A 19,836-nucleotide genomic window follows, 5' to 3' on the forward strand; every position below is an offset into this window, starting at 1 on the left:
TTTTCTCCTTTCTCCTTGGTATGGGTACAGTTGCAGAGCAGCTGCACAGTCTGTCTCTGGAGTTGAATGACCTCCGCTGTGAGGTTCAGCAGCAGCATTAATGGCTACAGGTTGTGAGGGTCTCTGCAGGTGGGCCTGTCCAGCCTGAACCCAAGATTGCCCTCCCGGACAGGTTTTCAGGAGTTAGGGACAAATTTTTTGTATTCAAAGACCTGCAAACTGTATTTTAAACTTCGCCCTTACACCTCCGGAAATGAGGAGCAACGGGTTGGAATTGTGATCACTCTACTGCAGGAAGATCCTCAGTCGTGGGCGTTTTCTTTACCACAGGACTCGGTTTGTCTCCAGTCAATGGAGGGGTTTTTCGGGGCTCTGGCCCTCACCTTATGATTACCCAGACCAAGTCGCCTTGGCTGAGTCTAGGCTATGTCACCTTCAGCAGGGGAATCGCTCAGAGACGTACAGTTCTGAATTCCGTAGATGGGCAACAGATTCCAAATGGAATGACTTAGACTTTAGAAGTCAATTTTGTGAGGGTCTTACTGAAAGGTTGAAAGATGCCTTGGCAGTTTATGAAACCCCTCAGTCCTTGGAGGCTGCAATGTCGTTGGCTATACATCTTGATAGACGCCTTTGGGATAGACGGGTGAGACCACCTTCTCTGGGGCCTTCTTGTCGGGGTTGTGTACCTCTGCTGGGGGAGTGGTCTGGGGATGAACCAGTAGTGGGGGAGGTGGAGGAACCCAGTTGGGGGGTGTCTCTGCATCATACATTTCCCCGGAGATTCGCAAGAAAAAAGGCGCATGTTTTTTTTGTGGGAAAAGGGACATTTTGTTGGAACCTGTCCTTCAATTCCTAAACAAAAGGAGAATCAATTAACTCTTGGTAGTCTGGAGTTGAATAAATAGGGGGGTGCATTTGTTGCCAACTTGCAGTTTCCTGCTTGTCCTGACAGCAGAGGTGGTGCTAAAGAGCAAAAACGAGAACATTTCTGTGTTTGTTGACAGTGGAGCCGGAGTCAGCATGGTTGATGCTGAGTTTGTGAAAACTCATGGTCTTGCTTGCTAAACCTATTTCCATCTTCACCATCGACTTGGCGCCACTTGCACAGAAAGCATTTACTCAGATTGTGAAATAATCTCTTGCTATGTCCTTGACCATCTTCCCACACCTATTGTTTTGGGTATTCCTTGGCTTGTTAAACATATTCCGTTGGTGGATTGGCAAGCCGGTGAGATTACTGCCATGAGAACTGTTTAGATATTTTCCTTGCTACTGTCTCTACGGAAATATTACCTGCTTTTCTGTCTGGTTTTGAGGAAGTTTTTTCTGAGAGGGGTGTCAGGATTTGCCTCCTCATCGTGCATATGACTGTCCTATTAACCAGACCCCCGGAGCTAAACTACCGAAGTCCAGACTGTATAATCTTTCTGACCCTGAGAGACAAGCCATGAAGGATTTCATTGCAGAAAGTCCGGAGAAGGGACATATCAGACCCTCATCTTCGCTCGTGGCGGCTGGGTTCTTCATTATGAAGGAAAATGATGGCGGTCTATGTCCCTGTTTAGATTTCCGGGAATTAAATCAAATTACCAGCCGTGATCCATACCCTCTTTTTCTGATTCCTGATTTGTCCAGCCAGGTTATAGGATCTAAGGTATTCTCCAAGTTGGATTTAAGAGGAGCCTGCATTCTGTTTAGAATCAGAGAAGGGGATGAGTGAAAAACAGCATTTCGGGAGTCTGGTTATGCCTTTCGGTTTGACCAATACACCTGCGGTATTCCAGCATTTCATAAATGATATTTTCCATCATTTGGTGGGGAGGTTTGTGGTGGTCTGTCTGGACGATACTTTGGTTTACTCACTTGATATTGAGACACATCAGGGACATATTAAGCAGGTGCTTCAGATATTAAGGGATAACAAACTTTATGCCAAACTGGAAAAATGTGTTTTCTCTGTTCAGGAGGTGCGGTTTTTGTGGTACTTGTTGTCATCTGCGGGTTTTCGGATGGATCTCGAGAAGATCCATGCAGTCCTTAATTGGGACCACCCGAGAACCTGAAGGCTCTACCATGTTTTCTGGGCTTTACTAATTTTTACCGGAAATTCATCCAAAATGACTCTGTAATTGCGAAACCCCTTACTGACATGACTAAGAAGGGGTCTGATTTTTCCAAATGGTCGGATGCCTCTCTCCAGGCTTTTTCTTCCTTAAATAATCATTTTGCCACTGCACCTATACCCAGTCAACCTGATGTTTCCCAACCCTTTATTGTAGAGGTTGATGTGTCGGATGTCGGGGTTGGGGCTGTGTTGTCTCAGGGTCTGCCCCCTGGTAAATGGCGTCCATGCGCCTTCTTTTCTAAAAAATTTTCTTTGGCTGAGAGAAATTATGACGTGTTTAATATGGAACTCTTGGCGATCAAATTGGCATTCAAAGAATGGCGACATTGGTTTGAGGGGGCTGTCCATCCTATTATTGTTATTACTGACCATAAGAATCTGTCATATCTCCAGTCAGCTAAATGTCTCAATCTTAGGCAAGCCAGATGGTCCCTGTTTTTTATTGGTTAAATTTTGTTGTCACTTTTCGTCCAGGGGTCAAAAATGTCAAGGCTGATGCTTTGTCCCGGAGCTTCTCTGGTGGTGGTGACCATGAGAACTTACAAAAAGGGGTAGTCATTTCGGCACTGTATCCTGAACTGGAAGGTGAGGTGTTCGAGGCTCAGGGGGGCGCCCCTACCTGCTGCCCTTCAGGAAGGTTGTTTGTACCATCTAATCTGCACCGCAAAGTAATTAAGGAACATCATAACTCTGTGCTTGCTGGTCATCCAGGTGGTAAGGCAACCGCGGATCTCCTCTCTCGCCGTTTTTGGTGGCCGGGGTTGTATCGAGATGTGATTGAACACGTATCTGGTTGAAGATTTTGCACGCGTTCTAAGGTTTCGCATACCCGTTTGTCTGGTACTCTTCTTCTACTACCTATTCCTAGTAGGCCATGGACACACTTGTCCATGGATTTTATTACTGACCTACTGGTTTCTGCAGGCAAAACTGTGGTTTTGGTGGTTGTAGATTGGTTCAGTAAAATGGTTCACTTCGTCGCATTGCCTGCACTTCCAAATGCCAAGACACTTGCTCAGGTGTTCATAAGTGAGATTGTGAAGCTTCACAGGGTTCTCTCCGATGTGGTGTCAGATCGAGGGACCCAGATTTTCTCCATGTTCTGGAAGGCATTCTGTTTTCGACTGGGGGTGCAGCTGTCCTTTTCCTCTGCCTTCCACCCTCAGTCGAATGGACAGCCCGAGCGTGTCAATCAGAATTTGGAGACCTACCTCATGTGTTTAGTCTCCTAAAATCAGGAGGATTGGGCATCCTACTTATCTCTGGCAGAATTTGCCATTAATAATCATCGTCAAGAATCCACTGGCCGGTCACCGTTTATCACCCACAGTTTGGTACCCTTAGTGTGGGGAGGACCTTCGGGAGTTCCTGAGGAGGAACTGTTTGCTTCGTCACTCTCCGCGGTATGGCAGGGTGTTCTGAGTAATTTAAAGATCATGGGAGACAGGTATAAACGTATGGCTGACAGAAAACGCTTTCCAGGTCCGGACCTGAATGTGAATGACTTTGTGGTTGTCGACCAGGAATATAAGATTGAAAGTTCCTTCTTGGAATCTGGGACCTAGGTTTCTTGGTCCCTATAAAATAACCGCCATCATTAACCCAGCAGCGTTTCGTCTTGAACTTCCTCAGGCCCTTAAGGTCCACAACATGTTCCACAGGTCCTTACTCAAGAAGTATGTGGAACCTCTTGAGCCCTAACTCTTACCACCGCCCCCAGTAATGATTGATGGTAATCTGGAGTTCCAGGTTTCGAGGATTGTAGATTCTTGTCTCCAACGTCATTCTCTACAATACTTGGTACACTGGAAGGGTTATGGTCCAGAGGAGCGGATGTGGGTTTCAGCATCAGAGGTGAACGCTCCCTGGTTAGTTCGTTCATTCCATGCCTCTTATCCTGAGAAACCCAGTCCTGAGTGTCTGGAGGCCACTATTAGAGGAGCGGATACTGTCACGGGTGTGTCAGAAGTGACAGACATGTGGTTGAAAACTACTTATGAGGCACAGTGCAAAGCTCATAAGGGAAGAAATGCCATATTGGAGTTCAAATTTTGCTGGAATGGTTTGAGGGTGCCATGTCACATTGGAAGAACCCCTGAGGTGCCAGAACAGCAGAATGTGTTTATGCAAACAGAATTTTACAAACTACACCTCTCAATAAATTCACCTAGGGATGCAGTGAGCATGTTGACACCACGTGTGCCTCACAGAAATTAAACCATTGGGCGGTAAAGAAAGAATAATTACATTTTTATCCTAAAATGTTGTTTTAACCCCAAATTTTTAATTGTTATATGGAATAATAGGAAAAAATAGACCTCTCAGTCATGAGCGTACCCAGGATCAAAACTAAGGGGGGGGGGCAAGGAAAAAAATCAAATACTCCCCTCACGTCTCACCTGCTGCTGCTGCTCCGGACTCCTCAGCGTCGCCGACCTCATCCCGCTCTGCGCTGTGACTGCTCAGGAGAGAGCGCGGTGTAAAGACGTCACCGCGCCCTCTGACCTGAGACGTCACAGTGCAGCTGCCGCGGAGGATGCAGCACCTGCTGCGGAGGGACGGGGAGAGGTAAGTTTTGTGCTGGGTGCTGGGGCCCTGAGCAAGTGGGGGGAGCGGGCGCTGACGGTGAGGGGCCCCCCCGCCTGCTCAGGGCCCTGACATTTGCCCGGGTGCTGACGCCGGCCCTGGTGTGCGGCGTGCGGCCCTGCTTCTAGGGGGGGCAGCTGCCCCCCCCCTGCCCCACGGTGGGTACATCCATGCTCTCAGTTTGTGGTGCAATTTCTCCGGAGTGCGCCAATACCCTACATGTAATCGGGAACTACTTTTGAGGCACAGTGCAAAATTCAGAAGGGAAGACGTACCATAATTTAGTGCAGATTTTACTGTTATGGTTTGTAGGTGCCAAGACCCACTCGGGAAGCCCCTGAGGTGCCAGAACAGCGAAACCCCCCATAAATAACATTTTACAAACTACACCATTGGGCAGTGAAAAAAACATAATTACATTTTTACCACAAAAATTTTGTTTTAGCTCCAGATTTTACATTTTCACAAGGGGAAATGGGTAAAAATGCCATCAAAATTTGTCCCACAATTTCTGCTGAACGTGGAAGTATCCCATATGTGGCTGTACAGTACTGCTTACTCACACGGCGAGTCTCGGGATGGACGGTGCGCTATTTGCCTCCTGGAGTGCAGATTTTCCTAGAATAGTTTGCAGACTCCTTATACAGAGCCCTAAGTACTAGAAGAGCAGAATACCCCCCTCAAGTGACCCAATTTTGGAAATTATACCCATGTGGGAATTTATCTATAGGTGTAGTGATAATTTGACTCCATGGGTGTTTTTCAGAAACAAGCAGCAGTGGATATTGCTGAGTGAAAATTGCAAATCTGCTGTTGTAGCGCCCATAGATTGTAGTGCCCAATACATTGTGCCCAGCACATTGTTTTTCATTTTTATTTCTGGTGTTCACTGAAGGGATTAACTAGTCTTACAGTTTCATAGGTCAGGTTGTTCCAGACGTGGCGATACCAAATATGTGTACTTTTTTTTTTTTTTTTCTTCAGAAAAATATTTATTTATGGGTACAATATATTTTTATTTTATTATTTTGTGATTTAAAATTATTTTTTTTACTTAGTCCCTCTATGGGGCTTACAAACTTGGACGTATGGATACGGCCAAGGTCGTGAAGGGTTTAACGTGTAACTGATGTTTTAATTTTTATCCTGTAAATCAATAGTGCACATAAAAATAAGCAACTTTGCAATATTTCTTAAAAGAAAAATTTGCTTCTTTCTCTGCCAAAATTGATCAGCCATTGTCAAAATTCTCAATTCTGAGGGATAATCTGTATTCATTGAAGACAAACTTTCCTATTACTCAGATAGGAGATGGCAGTTGCTATGGATACAATTCTATATAGATGGGAGGTGGGAGGAGCTACAGGTAGACCTCCTCCTCCGATCTACATAGAATCTTATCAATAGCAGCTGCCATCTCCTATCTCAGTAATGGGAAAGTCTGTCTTCCCTGAATACAGATTATCCCTCAGAATTGAGAATTTTGATAATGACTGATTAATTTTGACAGAGAAAGAAGCTAATTTTCCTGAGAAGCTAAATTACAAAGTTGCTTAATTTCACATGTAGTATTGATTTATGAAATAAAAATGTAAACGACGGTTCCGAATTAAATTTTAGATATTTTGATAAATAAACACAAATTGAATTTCCCAGCAAGATAAACTACAACATGTCACGAAAGAAATCTGTCTGGTTCAAATTTGCCAAAAACCCACAACAATATTTCTAAATGAATAAATACCTTGACAGAAACCTGCCTGACCACATTGTAGTCGATGGAGTGTGTTGTCTATGCTTTGCCATAATTTTCCTTGTTCACCTATGATGGATGTGAACAGGTCAGAAAAGCCACTCTCCTTTAGAATAAATGATAGTGTTTGACTTGATGATTATGTCCCAGTTATTATGGAGTTGAGGGGCTGCAAGGGTTTTCTTCAGTTACTGTAATTATGTGTGGGTTGCAATGGTCCGTCGAAAGGTTTCAAGAGTCTGTCACTGTTACTATACAGATTGGGTGGGTTGAGTGGGTCCACCATTATTACTGATTATGGTAAACATTCACGAGAGTGTCCATGTGAGTGGTGTATTCATGTGTGTGGTAAATATACAGGTGCTTCTCACAAAATTAGAATATCATCAAAAAGTTAATTTATTTCAGTTCTTCAATACAAAAAGTGAAACTCATTATATAGTGTCATTACAAACAGAGTGATCTATTTCAAGTGTTTATTTCTGTTATGTTGATGATTATGGCTTACAGCCAATGAAAACACAAATGTCATTATCTCAGTAAATTAGAATAATTAACAAAAAACACCTGCAAAGACTTCCTAAGCGTTTAAAAAGATCCCTTAGTCTGTTTCAGTAGGCTCCACAATTATGGGGAAGACTGTTGACTTGACAGATGTCCAGAAGGCAGTCATTGACACACTCCACAAGGAGGATAAGCCACAAAAAGTCATTGCTAAAGAAGCTGGCTGTTCACAGAGGGCTGTATCCAAGCATATTAATGAAAAGTTGAGTGGAAGGAAAAAGTGTGGTAGAAAAAGGTGCACAAGCAACTGGGATAACCGCAGCCTTGAAAGGATTGTTAAGAAAAGGCCATTCAAAAATTTTGGGGAGATTCACAAGGAGTGGACTGCTGCTGGAGTCATTGCTTCAAGAGCCACCACACACAGACGTATCCAAGACATAGGCTACAAGTGTCGCATTCCTTGTGTCAAGTCACTCATGACCAATAGATAATGCCAGAAGTGTCTTACCTGGGCCAAGGAGAAAAAGACCTGGACTGTTGCTCAGTGGTCCATTGTGTTGTTTTCAGATGAAAGTACATTTTGCATTTCATTTGGAAATCAAGGTCCCAGAGTCTGGAGGAAGAGTGGAGAGGCCACAATCCAAGCTGCTTGAGGTTTACTGTGACGTTTCCACAATCAGTGATGGTTTGGGGAGCCATGTCATCTGCTGGTGTAGGTCCACTATGTTTTATCAAGACCAAAGTCAGCGCAGCCGTCTACCAGGAAATTTTAGAGCACTTCATGCTTCCCTCTGCCGACAAGCTTTTTGGAGATGGAAATTTCTTTCTCCAGCAGGACTTGGCACCTGTCCACACTGCCAAAAGTACCAATACCTGGTTTAAAAACAACAGTATCACTGTGCTTGATTGGCCAGCAAACTCGCCTGACCTTAACCCCATAGAGAATCTATGGAGTATTGTCAAGAGGAAGATGAGAGACACCAGACCCAACAATGCAGACGAGCTGAAGGCTATCAAAGCAACCTGGGCTTCCATAACACCTGAGCAGTGCCACAGGCTGATCACCTCCATGCCACACCGCATTGATGCAGTAATTGATGCAAAAGGAGCCCCGACCAAGTATTGAGTGCATTTACTGATCATACATTTCAGTAGGTCAACATTTCGGATTTTAAAAACATTTTTCAAGCTGTTATAAATTATTCTAATTTACTGAGATAATGACTTTTGTGTTTTCATTGGCTGTAAGCCATAATCATCAACATTAGAAATAAACACTTGAAATAGATCACTCTGTTTGTAATGACTCTATATAATATATGAGCTTCACTTTTTGTATTGAAGAACTGAAATAAATTAACTTCTTGATGATATTCTAATTTTGTGAGAAGCACCTGTATGTATTAGTGCGTCCATGTGTGTTTTGAATGTGTATGCGTATGTCCTTGTATGTGGTGATTGTATGGGAGTGCATCTACAGTACAGCCTGTGAAATAAGTATTGAACACGTCACCAGTTTTCTAAGTAAATATATTTAGAAGGTGCTATTGACATGAAATTCTCACCAGGTGTCGGTAAAAACCCATCCAACCCACACAGGCAAATAAATCAAACCATAGATGTCCTTAAATTAAGTTATTTTTAATATTGAGAAATGAGACAGGGAAATAGTATTGAACACATGAAGAAAGAGAAGTTCAAAAAGCCATGGAAAGATATGACACCAGCTGAAATCTATCAGAAATTAGAAAGTAATCCTGCCACTTGGTAAAACCAATACAAGAGAAAGATAACTGTGCCATAGTACAATCTAAAACCCACAGGGAATCAAATATATCTTACCTTGACTTTTTGCATTAAATGGTAGGAAAGGTGGTGGTCCTTTTACGTTGGATTGCTTTGGATGTCTTTCAGGAAAATAACCGGATGTGTAGATAAAGTTTGGAAGCAGCAGGAGCAAGAAGATGCTGGATTGTAACTTCATGTTGCCAAGCTTGTTCTGCACAAGGAACAGAAAGACACTTTCATTCTATTTGCTGAAATGAAATAAATGTTTCAGACTTACAAAGCCGTATTGACAAAGACCTTATATGTAGTCCCGATATTTCAGAGAGTGTGGCTTGCATAATTCATTGCAAACATAGCTCCTGTGTGGTGTTTGGAAAAGAAAAGTATGACTAAACGCAGCATATAAAAAAAAGTCTATTACTGTACTGAAATTTCAGCGAAGTGTAGACCAATAACTGACAGTTCCCTGAAGTTTGTTTTATATGTTCTGACTAAAAAAAAGATTGAGTTAGAAAAGAAAACATATAAAAAGCAGCAAGCCATATAACATTACCTGGGTTTATACGCTGCCGTAATGAGTTCTGAACATATTTAGCTGCTGCCTGCCTTTAGTAGGTTGAGATTATATTTAGAAGTTCTTGTCTCATCTCAATTTAAAAAAAAATGCTACATTTTAAGGTAAAAATATCCTTAGCAGTTTTGTAATAATCATTCATTCAGTTATATTCCCAAGCTTGTGTAGAGAGCTGTGTCCTCTTGTGCTCATTGCTAAATTCATTTATTTATACTTTTATGCAAACATAACTATCTGCATAAATTAAGCTTCTCCCTCAGAAAGGGGAGCGCTAATTATCCAGACAGTTATTAAATGCAGGAATTTGCGGTCTGGCCAATTTCAGCCATTGTTGTTGCATTAGTCACGTTTAATGTGAGATTGGTTCCTAACTGGCAATCAAGGTGTATCAGCCAAAAACACAAATGCTTCATTTTGTAAAAGAAGTTCTTGAAAGATCATGTTTGCAAAACACACTAACAAAATTCTTAATCATAGTTTTGAAAGTGACATTAATTTGATACAAATGTTTTAGTTTGCATACATTGCTACAAATATTTATGCACGTAGCAACAAGTCAGACGCTGGGTTTGATTAGTCTTAAATTTTTTCATCAGGCCAAAAAATATCGCTTCTGATCACTACATGTTGGGACATACTTTCTGTTCTATTCCTGTTTATGTAAGGTTTATTTATTTTTGTGTGATACAGTTATATGCCTAGCTGGAGGCATGCACCATGTCATGGAAATAATGAGAGATTGACTTCTATTGAGCGATACACTAAATTTATCAAGTGAGTGATAAGGCCACTTTAGCACAGATTTAGATCAGTATTTGAAAGCCAAAAGTGCTTGTGGAATATTTATAAAGAAAAAGTATAATCAAAACAATTTGTTCATCTTCCATGTTTTGCAACCACCCTTAGAAACACTTCAACACTACAAAATACTGACCAAAAGACATCTATGTGGAAGTGACCGAGGGCTGGCTATAGGTCATAAGTGACAAAAAAATCATTTCTTTTGTGACACTTTCATTGCATTTTAGATTACGGTGGTCACCTGCCAAATACTACAAAACCATTTTGGAATACATCCAGTAAATTGTGTGCTATTTATGGTGACAAAAATAATGTTGAAACCGAAACACTTTGCATGCATGTGTTTATCTTCCCAATTTAATTCTTTTTTTCCAGTGATTATATTAGCAACTCTGATAAGGTCTTTAACATTTTTCCTACAGTGCTGGCCAAAAGTATTGGCACCCCTGCAATTCTGTCAGATAATACTCAGTTTCTTCCTGAAAATGATTGCAATCACAAATTCTTTGGTATTATTCTCTTCATTTAATTTGCTTGCAAGGAAAAAACACAAAAGAGAATGAAGCAAAAATCAAATCATTGATCATTTCACACAAAACTCCAAAAAAGGGCCGGACAAAAGTATTGGCACCCTCAGCGTAATACTTGGTTGCACTACCTTTAGCCAAAATAACTGCGAGCAACCGCTTCCGGTAACCATCAATGAGTTTCTTACAATGCTCTGCTGGAATTGTAGACCATTCTTCTTTGGCAAACTGCTCCAGGTCCCTGATATTTGAAGGGCGCCTTCTCCAAACTGCCATTTTGAGATCTCTCCACAGGTGTTCTATGGGATTCAGGTCTGGACTCATTGCTGGCCACCTTAGAAGTCTCCAGTGCTTTCTCTCAAACCATTTTATAGTGCTTTTGGAAGTGTGTTTTGGGTCATTGTCCTGCTGGAAGACCCATGACCTCTGAGAGAGACCCAGCTTTCCCACACTGGGCCCTACATTATGCTGCAAAATTTGTTGGTAGTCTTCAGACTTCATAATGCCATGCACACGGTCGAGCGTTCCAGTGCCAGAGGCAGCAAAGCAACCCCAAAACATCAGGGAACCTCCGCCATATTTGACTGTAGGGACCGTGTTCTTTTCTTTGAATGCCTCTTTTTTTTTTCCTGTACACTCTATGTTGATGCTTTTTCCCAAAAAGCTCTACTTTTGTCTCATGTGACCAGAGAACATTCTTCCAAAACGTTTTAGGCTTTCTCAGGTAAGTTTTGGCAAACTCCAGCCTGGCTTTTTTATGTCTCGGGGTAAGAAGTGGAGTCTTCCTGGGTATCCTACCATACAGTCCCTTTTCATTCAGATGCCGACGGATAGTACGGGTTGACACTGTTGTACCCTCTGACTGCAGGGCAGCTTGAACTTGTTTGGATGTTGGTGGAGGTTCTTTATCCATCATCCGCACAATCTTGCGTTGAAATCTCTCGTCAAATTTTCTTTTCCGTCCACATCTAGGGAGGTTAGCCACAGTGCCATGGGCTTTAAACTTCTTGATGACACTGTGCACGGAAGACACAGGAACATTCAGGTCTTTGGAGATGAACTTGTAGCCTTGAGATTGCTCATGCTTCCTCACAATTTGGTTTCTCAAGTCCTCACAGTTTTTTGGTCTTTTTTCTTTTCTCCATGCTCAATGTGGTACACACAAGGACACAGGACAGAGGTTGAGTCAACTTTAATCCATGTTAGCTGGCTGCAAGTGTGATTTAGTTATTGCCAACACCTGTTAGGTGCCACAGGTAAGTTACAGGTGCTGTTAATTACACGAATTAGAGAAGCATCACATGATTTTTCAAAGGGTGCCAATACTTTTGTCCACCCCCTTTTTTAGGTTTGGTGTGGAATTATATCCAATTTGGCTTTAGGACAATTCTTTTTGTGTTTTTTCATTGAAGACAAATTAAATGAAGAGAATAATACCAAAGAATTTGTGATTGCAATCATTTTCAGGAAGAAACTGAGTATTAGCTGACAGAATTGCCGGGTGCCAATACTTTTGGCCAGCACTGTATATACTTAAACACAATAGTGAAGTTAACTACAATGTTACAAGTGCTTCTCACAAAATTAGAATATCATCTAAAAGTTAATTTATTTCAGTTCTTCAATACAAAAAGTGATACTCATATATTATACAGAGTGATCTATTTCAAGTGTTTATTTCTGTTAATGTTGATGATTATGGCTTACAGCCAATGAAAACACAAAAGTCATTATCTCAGTAAATTAGAATACTTTATAACAACAGCTTGAAAAATGTTTTTAAAATCCGAAATGTTGACCTACTGAAATGTATGTTCAGTAAATGCCCTCAATACTTGGTCGGCGCTGCTTTTGCATCAGTGACTTCATCAATGCTGCGTGGCATGGAGATGATCGGCCTGTGGCACTGCTGAGGTGTTATGGAAGCCCAGGTTACTTTGATAGCAGCCTTCAGCTCGTCTGCATTGTTGGGTCTGGTGTTTCTCATCTTCCTCTTGACAATACCCCATAGATTCTCTATGGGGTTAAGGTCAGGCTAGTTTGATGGCCAATCAAGCACAGTGATACTGTTGTTTTTAAACCAGGTATTGTTACTTTTTGCAGTGTGGACAGGTGCCAAGTCCTGCTGGAGAATGAAATTTCCATCTCCAAAAAGCTTGTCGGCAGAGGGAAGCATGAAATGTTCTAAAATTTACTGGTAGACAGCTGCGCTGACTTTGGTCTTGATAAAACACAGTGGACCTACACCAGCAGATGACATGACTCCCCAAACCATCACTGATTGTGGAAACTTCACACTAGACCTCAAGCAGCTCGGATTGTGGCCTCTCCACTCTTCCTCCAGACTCTGGGACCTTGATTTCCAAATGAAAATTGGAACTCTGGGACCTTGTGGAGTGTGTCAATGACTGCCTTCTGGACATCTGTCAAGTCAGCAGTCTTCCCCATGATTGTGGAACCTACTGAAACAGACTAAGGGACCCTTTTAAATGCTTAGGAAGCCTTTGCAAGTGTTTTTTGTTAATTATTTAAATTTACTGAGATAATGACTTTTGTGTTTTCATTGGCTGTAAGCCATAATCACCAACATTAACAGAAATAAACACTTGAAATAGATCACTCTGTTTATAATGACTCTATATAATATGAGTTTCATTTTTTGTATTGAAGAACTGAAATAAATTAACTTTTTGATGATATTCTAATTTAGTGAGATGCACCTGTATGTCCGGTTAAAAAGATGAATAATGTGGTAACCAAGGTCAAATAGAGTCCATATTTCATATTTTCGATTCTGTTTCCGTCATTCAAGTGAATGGCTACAAGAAACATTTTCAGGTGAAACCCTTTGATGGAGTGCTGAGTGGGAAGGAGAATCCAGCCTAAATCGTAGGATTGCCTATGTAATATAAGACAGGATCGATGCTTTTGTGTGACATAAATTCCTTGTAAATGCTTGAAACTGTGAATTCTTTAAACAGATGTTAACTCAGAATTCCCTAGTAGGCTATATGAAACTGTTTTTTGTAAACGGAAAAGTTACTTCGGGTTACCAAAGCTCAAAAAACCCTGGTTAAAAGCAACCAAGTTTTTAACCAAAGCATAAGCTACGTGTTTCATTTTTCGAAGTACTACAATGAAAAATTGTAGGTGTCTCTGATGCTATGTGCCCACGTTGCGGACCTGAAGCATATTTTTTACGCTTCTCCCTGGCGGGAAAATCGCATGCGGATATTACATGCGGTTTTCCCGCCAGGTAGAAGCGTTTGTGAGGCGTCTTTGCATGCATTTCCGCATGCGGGTTATCAAGCACTTCTCCAAGCATCACTTGGAAAAGTGCTTGACAACTTGTTCAGAATGGTAAAAAATAAAAAAATAAACTTTATACTCACCTTCTGATGCATTCTCTGCCCCGTCCGGAGGCTTGAGCGGCTCACGCTGTTGTGTGCAGGACCTGCGGTGACGTCATTGAGTCATGTGGTGGGTCACATGACTCAATGACGTGGCAGGTCCTTCAGACAACAGCGCGACGGAGGGAAAACATCAGAAGATAAGTATAAACTTTATTTTTTCTTTTTTTTACAGGTTCTTTGGTACCCAGGTCTGGATGAGAGTCTCCTCTCATCCAGACTTGGGTACCATCCGCACATTGATTCCGCTGCGCTTCCGCAAAATTAATGAACATGTTGCGGATTTTTGACCGCAGCATATACGCTGCGGAAAAATCCGCAGCATGGGCATTGACATTGCGGAATGCCATTGGGGACCATGGGGTGCGGATATACATGCGTTTTTCAAGCGTTTACGCTGCGGAAATTCCGCAGCATATACGCTTGAAAAGCGCTACGTGGGCACACAGCCTGAGACTATGTTTACGCATCATGGTTTTTTCAACTTTTTTTATACAAATTTTACAGCTGCCTTTTGCAGTAATAGCAAAGTTTATGAGAAACCAGAATTCTCTGTTCACACATCATGGTTTTTCTTGCATCTTTGGGGGGGGAAATAGTCACTTCTTTCAGTATTTTTTCACCCATAGGAAGTAATGAGTAGTGAAAAACACGCTAAAAAAATGCATCAAAATTTGCATCAGTGTTTTCTCAGCATTTTTGATGCCAAAATAGAATGAGGTTCTTTTTTTTCACAGAACTTTATGTACATGCATAAAAAGAGACAAAGACCGTGAAAAAAAACGCTGAAAAAACGCACCAAAAGCACATCAAAAAAGCACCAAAACTGCAAGAAGAAAACTGAACAAAATGCTCTTGAAGATCAGGTTTTGCTGCAGAAAATTGACGCAAAAAAAACCCACGATGTGTGAACATAGCCTAATAGGGAGTACAGTAACAGTCTGAGAGTGAAGAGATCGTGTTCATGTTACTGTACATTACAGCTAGTAAAGAGTTTTCTGTACAGAACTAGGAATAATGGCTTCCAAACAAGCAAGCTGCCTCAACTTAAAAAGAGGTTGTTTTGCTAAGACAACCCCTTTAATGCTATAAACAGCTAAATATTGCCAGAGAATAAAATTCAGGTTGTGCTCAATTACCAGCAAAACCAGGTGCCAGTTATCTGTCATTTTCATTGAAGACTATAGCTAACTAATGGCCAATCTCCAGGAAAAAAAACAAACCCTTGAAATAGACCGTATTGTCTCATTTCAATGGTCAAAGTAATGTGCATACTGAATTCTTACTTTATTTTAACTGTATCACAAGGAAATGTTCACAGTAAGTTGATAGGACATTATTTATTTTGAAGTTTAAATTTAATTTATAGTTATATTAACCACAATAAACCAAAATATATTTGAAATCAAAAGTCTTTAACATTTTATGTAAATATTAGAACAGTCCTACTAGGACACATCAGTGGGTGGTCTTGTATTATGGGAAAGTAAGAGCTCTCCTTTTCCTTGTGTGTGGGCCTTTTCTCTATTCGAATGTCTACAAGAGAGGCCTACCGCAACAACATCCCTTGAAAACTTTTTTATTGTCTTAGCACATATTAATAACTTTTTACTGCATAGTACATTACGCTTCATTATATATTATTACTTATATTTCTTTCTTTTTAAAGTATCAGACAAAGTACTGCTGGTGAGACAAGTAAACTAAGGACTATAATACTTAGGTAACTAAAATGCTTTGCTTATCAGCTGAGAAAATTCTGAATCTGTTAATTAGATTTTCTTCCCTCATTTAGTGTTGCATTTCTGTGAGATTTAATAAAGTAGTACATTATTGTTAGTGTTGAGCGATACCTTCCGATATCGGGAAATATCGGATCGGATTGGATCGGACCGATACCCAAAAGATATCGCCGATTCCGATACCGGAAACCAATGCAAGTCAATGGGACACAAATATCGGAATGAAAATAAACCCTTTCTTTCCTTGTAGGTTAATTCTACATGGAGGAAAACAACTAAGAATAATTTAGAATGTATTACATGAAAAGCCGGCAATTCAGCAGCGGCATACACCGGTACCCGACAATTTAGAACAGAAAGAATAGAGCATCACACATAGATTAGATAGAAACATGTCAGTCACATATATAAGAAGTACAGTGACAGTGTTGTTTACTGTACTTGTCATTTAATGTTAAAGGATTTATTAAAAAAAATAATAGTGTTTTCATGCACCGTCTCTTTAAAAAAGCCGGCCTGCAATTCAGCATCGGTACCCGACAATTTAGAATAGAAAGAATAGAGCATCACACATAGATTAGATAGATAGAAACATGTCAGTCACATATATATGAAGTACAGTGACAGTGTTGATTACTGTACTTGTCATTTAGTGTTAAAATAAAGGATTTATTTAAAAAAATATTGCCGTGGGGTTCCCCGTAATTTTAGTCTCTAGCGGAGGTTAAGCAGACGGCTGGGGCAGATGTTTGAAACCTGGGAAGGGGGTAACACCCACGGAGCTTCCCAGGCTACTAATATCAGCCCCTAGCTGAATACCTAGCCTTTACTAGTTATTAAAATGGGGGACCCCCCAAAAAATGACGTGGGGTCCCCCCTATTTTAATAGCTAGCAAAGGCTAGGCAGACAGCTGGGGACTGATATTAATAGCCCAGGAAGGGTGCCATGAATATTGGCCCCCTCCCAGGCTAGAAACACCAGCCGTCAGCCGCCCCAGAAATGGCGCATCCATAGGATGCGCCAGTTCTGGCACTTAGCCTCGCTTTTCCCACTGCCCTGTAGCGGTGGCAGTGGGGTAATAGGGCTGGGGTTGATGTCAGCTTACAATGCCAGCTGACATCAAGCCCAGGTTAGTAATGGAGAGGCGTCTATAAGACACCCCCATTACTAACCCCATAGTCAAAGTTAAAAAAAAAACACAAACACCCAGAATAAAGTCCTTTAATTGAAATAAAGACACATTCCTTTAATGTTCTAAATTAAACCCTACTTACCATATCGCCCATTCCAGCTGAAGCCAATGTCTTCTGCAATAAAAGTAAAATAATAAAGCAACCTCATCCTTACCTTTCCATGGTTCCCACGACGGCTCCAGCTCTGCTACATTCACATGACAGGCTGGATCACAGCCGAAAGCTGCCATCCAGCTTGCCATGCCGCAGACACTGAGAAGCGCAGGCATGCTTGCGCTCCTCAGTGTCTGGCTGTGACGGCATCCAGATGAGCCGTCACAGCCAGGCACTGAGGAGCGCAAGCATGCCTGCGCTTCTCAGTGTCTGCGGCATGGCAAGTTGGATGGCAGCTTTCGGCTACGATCCAGCCTGTCATGTGAATGTAGCAGAGCTGGAGCCATCGTGGGAACCATGGAAAGGTAAGGATGAGGTTGCTTTATTATTTTAATTTTATTGCAGAAGACATTGGCTTCAGCTGGAATGGGCGTGATGGTAAGTATGGTTTAATTTAGAACATTAAAGAATTGTGTCTTTATTTCAATAAAAGTACTTTATTCTGGGTGTTTGTGTTTTTTTTTAACTTTGACTATGGGGTTAGTAATGGGGGTGTCTTATAGACGCCTCTCCATTACTAACCTGGGCTTGATGTCAGCTGGCATTATAAGCTGACATCAACCCCAGCCCTATTACCCCACTGCCACCGCTACAGGGCAGTGGGAAGAGCGAGGCTAAGTGCCAGAATTGGCACATCCTATGGATGCGCCATTTCTGGGGCGGCTGACGGCTGGTGTTTCTAGCCTGAGAGGGGGCCAATATTCATGGCACCCTTCCTGAGCTATTAATTTCAGCCCCCAGCTGTCTGCCTAGCCTTTGCTAGCTATTAAAATAGGGGGGACCCCACGTCATTTTTTTTGGGGTCCCCCATTTTAATAGCTAGTAAAGGCTAGGTATTCAGCTGGGGGCTGATATTAGTAGCCTGGGAAGCTCAGTGGGTATTACCCCCTTCCCAGGCTTCAAACATCTGCCCCAGCCGTCTGCTTAACCTCTGCTAGAGACTAAAATTACGGGGAACCCCACGCCAATTTTTTTTTTAATAAATCCTTTATTTTAACACTAAATGACAAGTACAGTAATCAACACTATCACTGTACTTATCATATATGTGACTGACATGTTTCTATGTATCTAATCTATGTGTGATGCTCTATTCTTTCTATTCTAAATTGTCGGGTACCGATGCTGAATTGCCGGCCGGCTTTTTTAAAGAGACGGTGCATGAAAACACTTTTTTTTTTTAATAAATCCTTTAACAGCAAATGACAAGTACAGTAACCAACACTGTCACTGTACTTCTTATATATGTGACTGACATGTTTCTATCTATCTAATCTATGTGTGATGCTCTATTCTTTCTATTCTAAATTGTCCGGTACCGCTGCTGAATTGCCGGCCGGCTTTTTTCAAGAGACGGTGCATGATAACACTATTATTTTTTTTAATAAATCCTTTAACACTACATGACAAGTACAGTAAGCTGAGCGCTGCCATCCAGCTTGTCATCCTTCAGAGACACTGCAGAGCGCAGGCATTATGGGAACTTCCGATTCTGGTATTCAATATTCTAAAAGTATCGGAACTCAGTATCGGATCTCCGATACCGCGAATATCGGTCGATACCCGATATTTCAGTATCTGAATGCTCAACACTAATTATTGTATCAATGTAAATGAAAGAATTAAGGGAAATTTGTGGTGCCATTTCTAATTATTTTTTAAGCCGGGAATATATTTCCATTTTTTACAAATACAGTTTTGAACAAAAGTTTTTGAGACCAACACAAATTTTGGTTTTACATAATTTGCTGCTTCAAGGTTTCTAGATCTTTTAGTCAGAGGATTCTGTAGTTATTGATGTAAAAATATTAGCATTTCATAAGTTTTTAAACTTTTATTGACAAATCCATCAAATTTATGTAAAAACTCTATTTACAGTGTTGTGCTTTATTTTTCAAGACTTCTACAATTTGCTTTGACATGCTGGATATCAGCTTCTGAGGCAAATCCTGACAGATTACAACCCATTTGTCTAGTCACTTCTTGGTGTTTATCACAATTTCTCTGTTTTTGTTTTGTCCATCTGCTTTTCAGAGGATTGACCACAGGTTCTCAATGGAATTGAGATCTGGGGAGTTTTCTGACCATCCACCCAGAATTTCAGTATGTTATTATTTGAGCCACTTACCGTATTTTCGGGATTATAAGAAGCATTTTTCCCGCCCAAATTTGGGAGGAAAAAGGGGGTGCTAAGGTACGGTATTTTACCTGGGGGACCTCGTCGGTGGAGCAGGAGCAGGGTCACAAATACAGGAGGTTGGCTTCGTCTGCTGCAGGAGTCGGGCGATGTTGCAGGCCCCATCCTCTCAGCAGGATCGCTGATTCAGGATGACTTGGGCGTTGGTGCCAGCGGGAGTGGGGCGATGCTGCAGGCCCCGTCCTCTCAGCAGAGTCGCTGTTTCTGGATGAATTGGGCGCTGATGGTTGCGGGAGTGGGGCAATGCTGCTGGCCTCGTCCTCTCAAAGAAATTCAGCGGTGAGCGAAGGTTCCCTCTCCCATACATAGCCCTTCGGTGGGCTTCGGGAAAATGGCTGCCTGAGCATGCGCAGATTGAGATCTCGAGAGACGAAATCTCGTCTCTCGAGATCTCTATCTGCTCATGCTCCGGCAACCATTCTCCCTAAGCCCACTGAAGTGCAATGTACGGGAGAGCGAATGTACAATCATCGCCAGCT

The 19,836-nt window shown here is 41.6% G+C and overlaps 2 protein-coding genes across 5 annotated transcripts in view; one reads left to right on the forward strand and one right to left on the reverse strand.

Moving 5' to 3' along the window:
* NT5DC1 (5'-nucleotidase domain containing 1) overlaps window positions 1–19,836 on the forward strand; it is a 359,332-nt gene that overhangs the window by 85,950 nt on the left and 253,546 nt on the right. The gene's annotated exons all lie outside the window — the stretch shown is intronic.
* COL10A1 (collagen type X alpha 1 chain) overlaps window positions 1–19,836 on the reverse strand; it is a 98,490-nt gene that overhangs the window by 19,022 nt on the left and 59,632 nt on the right. The window contains exons 1-2 of one of the 2 annotated variants that reach the window (XM_073675882.1): window positions 9,313–9,552; window positions 8,814–8,970 (exon numbers count right to left, since the gene is read on the reverse strand). In XM_073675882.1, the coding sequence (XP_073531983.1) occupies window positions 8,814–8,955 (142 nt within the window). In that variant the 5' untranslated portion in view covers window positions 8,956–8,970; window positions 9,313–9,552. Of the gene's footprint in view, window positions 1–8,813; window positions 8,971–9,312; window positions 9,553–19,836 lie in introns of those variants that run through there. The other variant, XM_073675883.1, reaches the window with a different exon arrangement.

This window comes from Phyllobates terribilis, unplaced genomic scaffold (assembly GCF_046119375.1).
Source record: "Phyllobates terribilis strain yellow unplaced genomic scaffold, ASM4611937v1 Scaffold_3__8_contigs__length_932513732, whole genome shotgun sequence".
Lineage (NCBI taxonomy): Eukaryota > Metazoa > Chordata > Amphibia > Anura > Dendrobatidae > Phyllobates > Phyllobates terribilis.